Below are 15,661 nucleotides of genomic sequence, written 5' to 3' on the forward strand. Positions count from 1 at the left end.
TATATATATATATATATATATATATATATATATATGTGTGTATGTATGTGTGTGTGTGTGTGTGTGTGTGTGTGTGTATATATATTGTTATTGTTCTTAACAATTCTCAAAGATATTAATATTTATTTTTGATAGCTGCATTCAAAATCTGTTTGTCTCAAAACACAGAGGGGGCATGTTTGGGCATTGCAGGCGTTTAGACTTACCAGACGTGCTCTTCATAGAGCATTGACTATTCTTTCTTTTTCTCTTCACTCCATTCGGCCACCTGGAGAAAAAGAGGAGAGGGGAAAAAAGTATACAGTAAAATCAGAAATTATTTTCTATTTCTATTTCAAGACCAAAAATACAGTAAGAACACTAATACTGTGAAATATTACTAGAATTATAAATAACTTATTTTAACTTATATTATAATTTAATATGTTTTCATATCATATAAATCAATGCTTAATATTTTGTGGAAAACTATGATACAGGATTCTTTGAATAGAAATTTCAAAAGATCAACATTTATTCGAAACAGAAATCTTTTGTAACATTATAAATATCTTTACTGTCACTTTTGATCAATTTAATGCATCATTGCTAAATAAAAGTATTTATTTCTTTAAAAAAAAGAAAAAACTTACTGACCCTAAATTATTGGAAGGTAGTGTAACATGCATTTCATTATTATTTCCATTGTTTTACAGTACGTATTGTAAGGCCTAACAGTAAAAATGGAAATCATCAAATGGAATAATGCCCAAACACTCCACTTGTCTGTCACTGGTCAGCCTAACAGACAGTCCCTTCCTAAACTCACACCACTGTGAGCTACTGTTGCTATGTCAGGCTAGGCAGAATGTTCAAACAAACACAATAATGAGAGACAGTGTTAATGAAGGACTTTCTGTTTCTGCATATTAAGCGCAGAAGGGACATTTTAACACTAAAACATTCCAACACTTTCTTTCTTCTGTGGAACATAAATTAAGATATTTTGAGAAATGTGTCCTTTTTTGTGAGTGGAAGTCAATGGTAACCAAAACTGTTCAGTTAGCAACATTCTTCAGAACATCTTTTGTGTTTCACGTAAGAAAGTCATTCAAAAAGGTTTGAGCAACAGCTGAAAATTAATCTCTTTCGACGCTACTTGACTTCATCTTAAATTTATAAAAAAAAAAAAAAAAGATAATTATCTTTCTCTTTATTTATTCCTTCCTTTTTAGCTTGTACTTATTTGAACAATGCCTGAAACTTGGTATTACGAGCACTTCCTGTGTCTGTTTGCCTCTTTAAGAAGAATCGCTTTATGTATTCCCCAATTATAAGTCGCTTTGGCTAAAAGCGTCCGCAAAATGACTAAATGTAATGTAAATGTTTGGAACGACATGAGGGTGAATATATGCTCACAGCATTTTCATTTTAGGTGAACAATCCCTTTAAGTAAGTGGGCAGAATAAATGCATGTGGTGACCACACGGTGGCACTGTTTAAAATAATTTCACACGGCATCATTCACCTCAGATGACCGCCAGAATTTGTCTATCAACTGTGTTGCATCACAATACAAAAACTAAAGGAACAGCAACAGACCAAACCACAAACCGGTTTAATGTGTTAAACTCATGTGACTGCCTTCATGACTCCAAAACCACAATAAAATACATAAGCAACACTTTCATGCAAGTCCCTCAGTTGGTAGTGAACAACAACAGAAGACTGGGTCTACATGTGGAGGTTATGAACTCACTAGCGGTGTACAGCAAATGAAGCCGACCCACCTCCGTGAACCAGCACAGAGTCCAGATGATGTGAGGCAATGCTCGTGTGTATATAGAGCTCAACACAACAACACATAGTATATACACGAGTGTTACATTATTAGTTCACTGCATGAAGATAGTGCTATATTACAAATGACCAAAACATGACAAATCTACTAAGCCTACAACATGCCTGCAAACATTGCAAATAACTGAAATGCAACATATTCTAATGCAATCCCGCATTTAAGTTTCATTAAACACACACGCACACACACACACAAGATATCCACCCACTGACAATAATGAAATGACTTCTCTCTATTGGATAGCACAGTATTAAGTCCAACTGACAATCTGCCCGTACATCAACAGACACGACTGAACAAACAGAGGGAATGGGATGGATGGAGAAAGAACACTTATATTCTAACCTGTTGACATAATGGGGCTGTAAAATGTGCATGATTGCCGTCTCCCTCCTCTCGCAAAGCTGTCTGCAATCTATCTGTGGTAACAGGGAGTCTGAGCTGGTAGGATGACACTTCTCTCTCTCTCTCTCTCTCTCTCTCACCCCATCCCATTCCTCTCTCCCTCTCCACACACTCCTCCTCCTGCCACGGCTCCTGTGCATCAGCCCTGTGAGCCCCACCTCTCCTGCATCACTAACCCTCCGCTCTCATCTTCCTCTTCACTCTCTCGCTACAAAGGGCCCTCTGCCATCTGCAGTGTTGTCATTTACACATACTTCAGATACTAATGTTCAGTGTTTTTTTTCAACATATTAATACATTCATAATGCATAAATCTACAACAGAACTGTGTTAGAGCAGTAAACACATCATTATAAATCTTCAGTGCATCAATTCAATGCACAAACAGTATGGTTCAAAATACTAGTGAAAATACTTCTGTTTTGCATTTTTTTGTTTTGTTTTGCAATATTGAAGATTTTTCCATATATATAATTTATGTAACAATGATAACAAAAACAATATTAATAACAATAATAATGCTAATATATAATACTATAATGTATAATAATAATACATTTTCATTTATTAAATAAAAATAACAACAAAAACAATATTAATTCAAAAATGATGATGATGACTATTAAGGTTAAGGTCTACTTTATTAAGCTGAAAATTCGTCTTGGGCTCAAAATACAGCCACTGCTTCACCACACTTAAAACAATACATTGCAAAAAAACAAAAACAAACAAACATACATAAATCTCAATAAAATTATGGTTGTTAATGTTTTATTAACATGAATATGAGAATGTGAAAATCATAAATATTTCTTATTAATTTTATGTCAACACATTTGATAATAACAATAATGTTTTTTCTTGTTTACCTTTTTATGCATGCAAATATACAGTGGAAATCTGGATTCCAAATCTTTTTAAACAAGTCAACAAAATTGTATTAATAGTTATATGATTTTTAACATTTTAAATCAAATAAATATGTTTTTATTCCCATATTTCCTCAGGCTTTTGCACCTCACTGCACATTTTAGCACACATCTAGTAAGAAAATCAATTTAAAAAAAATATGTATTATTAACAGCTGCTGCGTTTCTTTGAGTACGAACAAGTTAAAAATGAGAGTTTCTATCCTCTTGAATCTCGTGGCTGAAGCTACACGTGAGCGGATGACGCATCAAAGCAAAATCCACGTCAAAGTTCCACTTCCTCCTTTTTAATTCCCGCACATGCTTTCGAGGAGAGAGGAGCTGAGGAGCTGAGAGACGAGTGCACACACTCAGAGTGAATAAGCCTTTAAATGCTCACTCACGCGCACTTTCTGCTAATCAAATTAAAGAGGCGTAATTAAATGGCGGGTCGAGGCGAGGTAGGGCGCAGGATAAATCTGCCTTTCAGGGAACCATCTGAAACTTCTCTAGCTGCATAATAATCCCACAACTGACCCACAGGTCCCCTGGAACTGTGTGTGAGAGTGTGTGTGGTGGTGCACATGCAGTAGCTGAACGTCTGGGGGAGGGCGCGACCGTGAGGCAGCACATGTGAGAGACACGTGCTGGGACGCTCCAAATAAACACACACACACACTGCCTCAATGACACACACTGGTCACAGACAATCCACCGACTGTCGTAATGATTCAGTGTCCTGAATTATCCCTTGCTACACAGTGGCCCCATCTGGCTTATGTACCTCTCTCTCCTGCACTATAATCTCACTCTCTATTTGTCTTATTCCATATCTAATCGTATCATCTAATCGTAAAACACTTCACACACTTGGATGAAACATCAAGCACTCTGGATTACAATTGCATTCGGTTAGGTGATGTTAAAGACTTGCTTCTTGCATATGTGTGCTGCAGTGACTCCTTATATCAATTGAAATGTTATAATAATGCTTATGTTTGATTTTATTATATACTTGAGTCTGATTGATCAGTCAAAGCACTGAGTGGTTAAATATGTTTGTATAATGACGATAAACTGTATTATTGACCATTGTTCCTGGTAGCCGATCTAGTTTTATGTCTCTCTTTTCACTCCGAGGCCTCTTTCATATCACATAATAAAATAATTTAAACTCAAATCAGTATTTCATGCCCATTAAATGTTTTATTTGGTAAGTTGTAAGAGTGACAATTAGTGAAATTGAATATTTCATAATTATAGACATTAGTAAATAATTAAATAAACACTATTATTTATATACGTTAACACTTTAACACATTTAAAAAATAAATATTATTATTATTATTATTATTATTCCACTCAAATTGTTATTCTGATACATTAATATAATAATAATAATAAATATGAACATAATAAATACTCAAATAATAATAATGTTTGAGTTGAGTATATTTATTATAATATATTATTATTATGAATGTGTCGGAATAACATTAAGAGTGGAAAGCTTTTTTTATGAAAGTACAAAAAAGGTCACAGATTTGCATGATTATTTATCTAAAAATAGTGTAAAATTATTTATTACTTAATTTGGTAAATTGTAAGTGTAGTATTCTGGATTATGAAGCGGCAATTCTTCATTATTGCAAAATATACCCAGGGTTTATCAAAACAGCACTTTAAATAAAATGATATATTATGTTAATATTTTTAAATATTCATTTTTTATGAAGCACCTTGTCGGTGTAGAATTGAATAAAATTGTTAACATTACTAAATAATAAATACTTTGGGAAAAATACATTTTTTCTAAAACGTCTGTTATTTGATCAAGCAGATACAGTTATTGGTCATCTCAACCTGGCCAAATACTTGCAGATTAGTCAATCAAGTCAGTCAGTGCACCCTAAAATGAAAATTCTGTCATCGTTACTCACCTCATGCCGTTTCAAATCTGTATGATTTTCTTTCTTCTGTTAAACATAAAAGAAATGTTAGTAACCAAACAGTTTTGGTTACCATTGACTTTTAGTATCATCAAACAAACAAAAAAAACATGAAAACATTTCTCAAAATATCTTCTTTTATGTTCCACAGAAGAAAGAAGGTCATACAGGTTTGGAACGACATGAGGGTGAGTAACGATGACAGAATTTTCAGAGTTTTTGGCTGAACTACTGCTTTAAGAGCTGACATATTTTATAAATACACACAAGATAACTCACCGTGTCTCATCTCCCTCTGGCAGGTTAAGCTCCTGCTCTTTGTGTTCCATTCACCTTGATTCCATCCAGCGTCCAATCACAGGAGACTGAGGCGGACCCGACCCTCGCCGCTTTGCTCAGCATACGCAAGGTGAGTATCCGACGGCTGCTATATGCTCATGGTGACATACCCCCGCATGTATTTCTGCCTCTGGATCAAACGCCTTTACACCTGTTTGAAAGAAACACATCATTCGTCTTGAATTAGCACAAAGAGAGTCAAACAGTGAATTTCTCTAATCAAATCACCTCCTCCCTGCTCCTGTCCTCTAGAGGCTGCACCAAACTTCATTTGTAAAGCAGCTGTGACTCAGTTTGAACACACGGTGGTGCACATATGCACCAGATCATTGTGTCTGAACTCTTGCCCCCGGAGCTCGGGCCAAGCTGCTCTCATTAGAGGGAAAAGGCCAGCTGATAAATGCGCATCCCTCACGCCTGTGTGTTATTTTTCCATTCTTGCTCTGAAGCCGATATGGCTTCACAGTGCAAAATCAATAAATCTGCCGTTTCCAAGGCAACCCACTCGGCCTCTATCTAATTATAGGAAAGCTGAACTGGGTTATTCCATAACGGCTGACCTCAGCGTTTAATAATTCAGCAGATCATTTCATCTTGGGATTAATTTACTCTTTTTTTATATATATCTTAGAGATTTAGTTTGTGAAGGATGTCACACTTTCTGTTCTTTTCGCCATCTCTCTCTCTTTCTCTGCACTGACATGCATTATCACCTGCGTGTCACACCTTAGGATCTCACATTCTTAAACAGCCAATAAAAGTACCTCAATCTGAATCAGTGTGATATATGAAGTCGTGACTCACATGACGGCACCCAAGACAAGATCAGACATGAGGCGCCCCCTGAACACAAACACAATGACCTGCTGAATCTCTTATTTTAGAGACTCTGGTTTTAGATTAGTCAATCTACAATAAAGTAAGTAGAGATGTTGCTTTTTTAATTAAATATTATTTATTATGTTAGTGTCTATTGTCTAATAACTTTTGTGCAAATTAAAATGAAACTTTTTTGCTTTCTGACACTAATAAATGATCATTATACTACATAAATACAAACAATATGTAGGGCCCTATGGTGCCCTGTGATGTGGAAAACATTGTTCCATAACACAATTATGGAATCCAGTCATAAAAATTGAATTTATTGTATGATGCGGAATGTCATGGAATTTGCCAAATTTTGTACGAATAAATCGAAAGTACGTCAGTTCAGTTGAATCTGATCACGGAATGGGCTAGTGTCTGTGAATATTAAGCGGCAAAAAGACTTTTAAAGGGGTCATATATGACGATGCTAAAAAGAACATTATTTGGTGTAATGAAATGTGTTTATGCGGTTTAAGGTTCAAAAACACATTATTTCCCACATACTGTACATTATTGTTTCTCCTCTATGCCCCGCCTTTCTGAAACGCGTCGATTTTTACAAAGCTCATCGGTCTGAAAAGCTAGGTGTGCTGTGATTGGCCAGCTATCCAGTGCGTTGTGACTGGCCAAATACCTCAAGCGTGAGACGGAAATGTTACACCCCTTACCATATTTGGAAACACGCAGCATCTCCACGACATGGCGGCGCAGCTACTACAGCGAGAATAAAAGTTAGGCCTTCTTTCTTTGTGTAAACATTTGTGCGGTGTTATGCAAATCGTCCAACACAGTGACGTAGACATGTGGGGGCGTGTTTATATGAGGTATTTTAGGAGGGCGTGGACCAGTCTTTTATAAAGAATATCTCTTTGGGTTTGAGACTTTATGGATCTTGTATGCACGAACAGCTTGTAACACTCCAAAGACAAAGGAAAACTTGAAATCGCTTCTTATGACCCCTTTAAATATGAATCCTGCATGTTCTGAGTGTTTCTGTGTGAATCGTACAGTCTATGGTGTGAATGAATGGCTCAGACCCTGGGTTTTGTTTACTACACAAACTGAAGTGCGTGTAGGTGCTCCAGGTGTTTTCAGCATCTGCCCTCTGACTAAATGAGGACATAAACACATGCCCAGAGCTGCTCTAAGAGTCACTTTCTGAGCATTTGACCATTTCATTTTAGAAAAACTGTCATCATATCACACAAACAAAACTCCATCAAGATAAACGTCAGGTTAAACTTGAAGAAATTGTGACAGAAATATATTACTTTTGTATAGAATAATGTACTATACTATAGAATAATAACTACTACTAATACAACTATTATTAAAACTGTATTTTTAAGGAATAATCACACAATTTTTCTTCCATGTTTTATCAGTACACGTGTTGTGCAGCATTTTGTTTGCCAAAAAATTTGAAAGGGTTTAATTTTCATTGGATTACAAGAAAAGTAAATTAATGTTTTACGCTTTCATTTGAGTACCAGAATTTTGAGTACATATTTCATAGGGCCCTAAAATGACATTTTTTGTTAAACTTTTAATAAATTACTATTAAATTACATTTCATGATTTCAAGACATGCTTTCTGATTAATAAACTTTAATTTAACCATTTAAATGGAGTTCAGAAAAAAACAGAATCCAGAAAAATTAAAAGGGCAAAAACAGAATTTGGAAAAAATTTTTTGTTAAACTTTTAATAAATTACTATTAAATTACATTTCATGATTTCAAGACATGCTTTTTGATTAATAAACTTTAATTTAACCATTAAAATGGAGTTCAGAAAAAAACAGAATCCAGAAAAATTAAAAGGGCAAAAACAGAATTTGGAAAACCATAAAGTTTATTTCATAGGGCCCTAAATATGCATTATAAATATGACTCATTATTTTATAAATATTATTAATAATAACAATAAAAATAATTTTTGATTCATTATAAAATATCACTAATCATGAACGCTGTAAGCAATTCTTGGGTCTGGTACAAAATCTTTAATATACAAAAAAAAAAATTATAATAATAATAATACTAATAATAAAATAAAAAATACAAAGATACAAAATATATATATATATAAGATATAAACACTAGATTAGGGACACTAGATTCTGACTATTAACTAGTTGCTTATCATGCATATTACTAGCATATTGGCTGTTTATTAGTACTTACATATTAACACCTTATTCTGCATGACCATATTTTAGATCCCTTAATCCTACTCCATACCAAAACTTAACAGCTACCTTACTATTAAAAAGCAGCAAACTAGGTGTTAATTGAGGCAAAAGTAATAGTTAATAGTTAGTTAATAGTAAGAATGTGTGAAGAAACACATTATTAAATATATTTTTATATATAAAATATAAAAAGAATTGCGGGTTTATATCTCTATGAAAAGTTGCAATTCCTTTTTTTAAATCACGTGGCAGAAACAAGCTTTTATTTAGACAAAACAATTTTTATTGTTAGGTTATAGGACATATTGTTTTATTTCGTTCAGCCATTACACGCATATTGTAAAGAATCAAAGTATATCAATCTGAATGCTATAACTGATTTTATTCAACAAGCTACTGTAGTTGCACTTTTTCCACTCAATAGTTCTGGTCAATAGCTTCTATTGTCACTCTAATGGAACAATCTGATTCAACCATAGAGCCTTGAACACACTCTGAACATTCAGAAACAACAACAAAAAAAAAAACTGTAGCAGTATTTCAGATGACCACAATGTCCTGATTCGATCAGCTAAATGGTACTGGTAAATGGTATGGCTATTTGTAAAACCAGTAACAAATTAAGCAGACCGAAAGCAGCTTAAATTCTGTTGCTCTGTGAAACCATTAAAGTACAGACAGAGGACATACATTTGTATACAGCACATGCACACAGTCCATATGGCTAAAACAGATTTTGGCAGAAGAGGACTCTTGGGATGCCAAGAAAATGACTGGATTTGCAAAACAAAATTGACCTCTCTCATTTGCTCCCTGGTGACGGACCACTCGCCCCTTTTTCCATCTCTCATTTATTTTCAATGGGGATATAAAGTGAGCAGAAACAGGAAACCAGCATTGTGTGTTTAGAATTAAATAACAGAAACTCAAATAAGTGCCTTGAGCACCGAGTCGGTTTCTTTCGCTATGATATTGTGGGTATTAGTCAGGAAATGCATGTCTGGGCAGATTGTCTACAGTAGTTGAAAAGCTAAAACCATGTCAGCAAAGTGGCAGATTTGTCAAATACACTTTAAGAAGATGTTTTTAAACTCTATACTTGTTTTTATAGACGTTTTTAACATCTATACATGTTTTAAAGCACTGAACCATTAAAAAAGCAAAGTCAAACACACTGACTGGGACACTTGGTCTCTCCCTCTCTCAAAAGTCTAGGATGAATGTGGGATGAGTCTTTCACTATAGTTAATTGAAGACAAGACAATCAAATTGAAACTCTTAATTTTTCCCCTATGCAAGTAAAGACAGCTGTTTTAAAGCTGTTAATGGCTGTTAATGGCCCACAAAAGAGGGAATCTAAAAGATTATGTTGTGGAACTGATTCACACTCACACTTAGTATGAAATTTGCAGTTATCTTGAGGTCAGCTTTAACATTACATCCCTCGCGACACATCACAGAACCATAACTGAGAGGAAGGTGAGAAACGGCGTATGATTGACATGCTGTGTGGGAGTTTGTGCTTTCCAAGTATGATAAAAGCAGAAAACGTGACAGCTGTCAGTTGTTTTGTTTCCTGTGTGGTTACAACTGAATTGTTTGAGACACCACAAAAACTACTTGTGGTAAGAAGAAATTTCGGTCCCAATTTATTTTAAATTGCCCTAATACCTGTGTACTTACATAGTAACTAGATGTGTACATAGTATGTAACCACAGTGTAAGTACACATTGGTACAAAGTGTCTAGAGCTGTAATATTTCTGTAACTACACACATGTAACAACTAGGGCTGTGCAAAACAATCGAATGCGATTTTCATGCGCATCTCATCAGTAAAGCCGCTCTTGTGATTAGTAGTAAATCTCCAGTACGTGCGTTCAGATGCAGCGGCATTTACTACATAAAAAAATTCTAAAAAAACAAAACAAAACAAAACAAAAACACAATTTCTATCTATTTACAAAAGCAGATGAAATGAGATCACACTGCTTAAGACATTCTTTGAGACACTGGCCAACCGAAGCCCTTAGTAAATGAGGGAAGTCGCTGCCAGAAAGTAGGTCATGGGAATTTCCCAAAACTGAGCTGTGTATTGTGCATGGGACCACCAAAATCCTCATTTATCAGATATTACACTAAAAAAACACCGTCTACTATGGTGAATACACTGCATGACAAAAACTTTGCATGAAAATCAGATATCAAAACAAAAGCTTCTTGACTATGAAATATACTTGACTATACTTGACTTTTGCATTACCTATACCAGGAGATATGATGAGAGCCATCTGATCAGCATGCAAGTCTCACTTATAAAACTAAGGCACTTTTATTAAGTTGCAATAGATCATTTGCATAAGTGATTCAAAAGAAAATGTAACTGGCCACAGTTTTTAAGGGGTATTTTTGAGTAGGTTATTTAATGTTTAAATTGATTTATTATTCATAACAATAACAACACTGTGTGCAAAATGTCCCTTTGTAAAGAAAAGGGATCGTATGAACAAGGATTGACGTCAGTATATAATGAACTTCTATTTTTTCCCTTATTCCTTCTGTTTTATTTATCTTTCCACACATATTTTTCCACATACTTTAATGTGTGAAATAAGTGTTACAGCAACCCTTCTATATAAAAAAGCGCAGATATTCCAAAAATTACTCCAATTTACATTATATATCTACTGAAATACTGAAGCACTATCCTTCTTTCTGTTAAAGGGGTCATATGATGCGATTTCAAGTTTTCCTTTCTCTTTGGAGTGTTACAAGCTGATTGTGAATAGATAAGATCCCTGAAGTTGCAAAGACTAAAGTCTCAAAACCAAAGAGATATTCTTTATCAAAGTTAAGACTCTGCCACGCCCCCCTAAAACGGCTCGTTCTAACACGCCCCCACATATCTATATCACTATGTGGAAATATTTGCACAATGCCGCCCAAATGTACACGCAAAGAAAGAAGGCGTGGTTTCAGTAACCGCAGTTAGTGTTGAAGCAGCCATGTCAGGGAGACGCTGTGTGTTTCTAGGCGAAAGCAAAAGCACTTTATTTGGCCTTCCGAAAGTAGATGCATTTAGGAATCTTTATGATTACTTACAACAGAACAGCAATGCATTTTATGGACGACCGTTTCGTGAACCTAGGAGAGGAGGTAATTCTGACTTTGCTATGACAATCTGGCGCTTCTGAATCAGCTACTGTTTTGTTATTAGTTTAAGTAAAATGTGGAGTTTTGCGCATCCTGTGTGTGTGTGTGTGTGTTTGTGAGAGAGAGAGAGAGAGAGAGATGTGAAACCTGCAGTGAACCAGAAGGAAAGAGCATGCTAATGTGTGTGTCATGTGCTTTCAATGGCTCACTTCCTCATCAGGCATTCGTCAGTTCATAGAGTGCAGCTGGTCTAGTGACATACAGTTTGAGATGTAAATGTGCCTGCCAAACTGAAATGTAAATCAATCAAGTCATTGTCTCTGAAGTGCTCTAGTGCGGACGAGTATTGTTTTTTAAGTCCAGGTAAGGTGGGCAGGGGTACATGCAACACAAAGTACAGAGGCGAAAAAGACTCCTTTCCCAATCAAATCCACAAGAGCTTAATGGCAACTCTTAGTAAAGGGTGACATTTCTAGGGCCCTATAAAATCTGTTTTATTTTTTCCCAAAGTTCGTTTGAATTTTTTTCAATTCCGTTCCGTTGTTTTGTTTGTTTTTCGTAAAAAAATTTCTACACTCTGTTTTAATGGTTAAATTGAATTTTATTCATCTAAAAAGGCCCTGTGAAATATGTTTTATTTTTTTCTCAAATTCAGTTTTATTCAAAAGCATCTCTAATGAATTTATTTTCTAAAAAAAAATATATTATTCTGTTAATTTTTTTCCAGAAATAATTATATATATTTACTTTTTTCTGCTAATTAAATTTTGGTAAATAATTTTTCTGGTAAATATTCCTCTAAAAAGAATGTTATAATTCCCACCCGCAGGTAGGGGTAGGAAGTATCATGGGTCAAAGGAAGGTGAGTAAAAGACCTAAGGGATGTGATATTTGCTGCCGAGCCCCTAGTTTGAAAAAGAAGAAATATTTAACCTGACACATACAGTGTGCCCTTATTTCCCATCAGGTTACAGGGTTGTGTAAGAAAATGCAAAGTGCTGCATTAGTGTCTGTGTCAGATCATGTTAAGTTCAAATAAATATTGTAAAAGACTCTCACTTGTTTTCACGGTGTAAAGGAACACATCCTTACCTTACCTTGATCTGCAGTGCCAACTAACCCTAAAGTAAATCTGCCATTGAGTTTCTGCTTGCTAACAATGCATAGGACAAATCAGATTGTTGGCGGTAATGCAACATAAATCCAATGTTTGAATTTGCACTTACAACAACCCCTGATCCCCTCTGAGTCTACAAAACACAGGCATTAGGTCCATTAGGTCCATGGCAGTGATGGCACCAGCAGGCTAAGCATTAGATTTAGGGGTTAGCTGGGGCTTAGCAGGACTGTCGTTCCTGGGGAAGAAATGGGGAGCATGGGGGGAGGAACCTAGGGAATACAAAGTTACAGACATAACCTACCAGTATAGGTTCATGCTTAAAACATTCTAGGCAAATATAGGCTATAGATGGGCAGGAGTTGGATTTAGGTCCTCTGGCAATATCCCAAGAGCTCCCGAGAGGTAAAAAAACAACAGACCCTAGGTTACACAGTAAACATCGGATTCACAGCCAACATGTTCCATCACTTATTATATACTGCAGAGCTCCTACAAACCCCACACAAACAGGGCAATATATTCTAAAATATATGCAACAATATAATTAATAATTTAATCAGAGCTTTATTTCCCAGGGGCAAAAACAATGAGAGTTTTTAAATGACTGAATCTTAATTGCGGTCACAGCATTAAGCTTGAGCAGATCAATTTACACTAAATACAACTAAAAATACATAGTGACAAACAGCAGAATTTATTAAGGGAGAAATCTTTCTTCATTCCTCATTTTACACAAAGAAATGAAAAGGAGTGTTGATGAATACTCAATAATAGCCTATATAAGCATTTTTTGACAAGCTGAACACTAATCATTTAATCTTTATAATAGTCAACATAAACCATTACTGTAGGTGATAGCTGAATATGTCAGAGCTTTATCAGTTTGGCATTTACTATATAATAAAGATCATTCCTTCTTAAGTTCAAAAGTTTTTCGTCTTTTATTTGAAAGTGGAGACTATCTTGATGGTGAAAGTTCACATACTAACTGGTACACTTTGGTGTTTACAGCACTAAAGAGAAAGACACTGTACTGTATTACAATAAAAATATTAAAATAATCATCATGTATATTCCAACACATTCCAGAATATGAAATGTTGCAGTATGGGATCCCTGTCAATAACACTGTTTGCATATTAAAAAAACAACAAGATACAAACTGTGCCAATGCCATACTGGAAAATATACACAGTAAAAAACAACAACAACAACAAAAAAACTAAATGTTGCCTATAAAAAAATATTTTTTATAAAATTATTATTCAGAAAGGATGCATTAAATTGATCATCAACTGCAGGATTATGCAGCGTTTTAACACTTACACGGGCAGTAATGTATTTTTTAAGATGGTGTATAGAATCATCAAAACCCCATTCCCTGTCTCAAGTTTCTCACAATGTCTGATTGGATGTTTGCTTCAGATCACATTAGGAGCATATTCACATTTTCCATGGCAAAAACACAACTCATATTTCTGCTAATTAGTGAAAGTCTAGTGCTGTTTTGTACAGTACACAATATTCTTACTCTAGAGACACAGTATAGCAAACAAGGTTAAGGGTTAATACAGATCAGTGCACAATCCAGTGTAAATGGATCTAGAGGGAGATATTGGTTCCCTTTCATGGGAACTTCGAACTGCGTCCTCTAAGGGTCGCTATGGGGGACGCCTCGTCGTGACCTGTGTCTGAAGCATACATTGAAAAACACCAACTCGTTGGCCGGCGACAGCGCAGAGACCTTGATGTACACAAACCAACAATGAATTCACTTCACTTTGAGCAGTGTGGTAAACATCCCAGGTGGGTTCTCAGTCCTTTTGTAGCCCCTGTTGTTTCTGTTATTCAAAGCAGTGTAGCTTTTCCTATAAAAAGCTACTTTTTCAGAGAAGTAGCTCTACAAAGCTGTACAAACTGAGGTGATAATCAAACATGTGCTCCTAAAATATCCTCTCTTTCTCTCAAAAGTGAAAGTATTGGAACGTCTGAGTCATTTTAGTGAAATAGTTTGTTTGTAAAGTTCAAATAAATTAACCGTTCAAAAATAAATGAATCACCAATTCAAGCCTCTATATAAATCGATACCCATTCACCCAAAAACCCTCATGCTTGCAAGCTTAGCAAACTAAAGCTTGAAAGTAGATTCACCAACACTGCTCTTTACACATGTGATAACTGCAAAGAGAGGAAGTGGTACACTAAAAAAACCAAACAAATAATTTTTCTCTGTTCAAAATGGAATGAATACTAACTGAACACTTACTGAATAGTATTAGAGTATACTCTGATGCTGTTTTAAAAAACGGTAACTGAAAAAACTAGCTATATATGTATGTGTAAACACAAAAGCAAGTAAAAATCCCATTCATTTTCTCCATGGGAAAACTGATTTCGAGGGATAATAATTAATAAACCATACCCAAGGCCATGATTCTGCAAAGAACATCACAGGCACTTCTAATGCCACAGGCTATATCAACATTAATCCATCTATATTTAAAATGAGCATTTTTGTTTTTTAAACGCTCTCTGTCTATAGGTTTTAAATGCTTTCCATTCGTCCACTCTAACACATCTGAAAGGCCTTAGGGGTGTGCCCGAAGCGTGAAACAAATAACGCATTATACAGAGCCAGTAAAAGGTTAGCCGCTTGCTAGCGGTAGCCTGTTGCATTACAGTACATGAAAGTTCACTTACCACATACACAGTGTAAGGAGAAAAGTCTGATAGGACGAAGGCGAATGATTTGCAGATCCTGAGCACCAATGACAAACATCTAATCTTGTCAAAATATGTGGTAAGTACTGCCGCTCCATAGTATAGAGTCCTTGTGATCGTGAATCTCGAAAGTGAACGTGAAAGTAAAATGAGAGCGCGCAAT

General features: G+C 35.3%; 1 protein-coding gene across 5 annotated transcripts in view; it reads right to left on the reverse strand.

Annotated features, from left to right (window-relative positions):
• thraa (thyroid hormone receptor alpha a) overlaps nt 1-15,661 on the reverse strand; it is a 42,949-nt gene that overhangs the window by 12,818 nt on the left and 14,470 nt on the right. For 3 of the 5 annotated variants that reach the window (XM_016293354.1, XM_016293351.1, XM_016293350.1), the window contains exons 2-3: nt 5,382-5,592; nt 207-268 (exon numbers count right to left, since the gene is read on the reverse strand). In XM_016293354.1, coding sequence (XP_016148840.1) covers nt 207-268; nt 5,382-5,431 — 112 coding nt within the window. In that variant the 5' untranslated portion in view covers nt 5,432-5,592. Of the gene's footprint in view, nt 1-206; nt 269-2,185; nt 2,247-5,381; nt 5,593-15,661 lie in introns of those variants that run through there. The other 2 variants (XM_016293355.1, XM_016293352.1) reach the window with 1 other exon arrangement.

Source organism: Sinocyclocheilus grahami, unplaced genomic scaffold (genome assembly GCF_001515645.1).
Source record: "Sinocyclocheilus grahami isolate Dianchi unplaced genomic scaffold, SAMN03320097.WGS_v1.1 scaffold302.1, whole genome shotgun sequence".
Taxonomy (NCBI): Eukaryota; Metazoa; Chordata; class Actinopteri; order Cypriniformes; family Cyprinidae; genus Sinocyclocheilus; species Sinocyclocheilus grahami.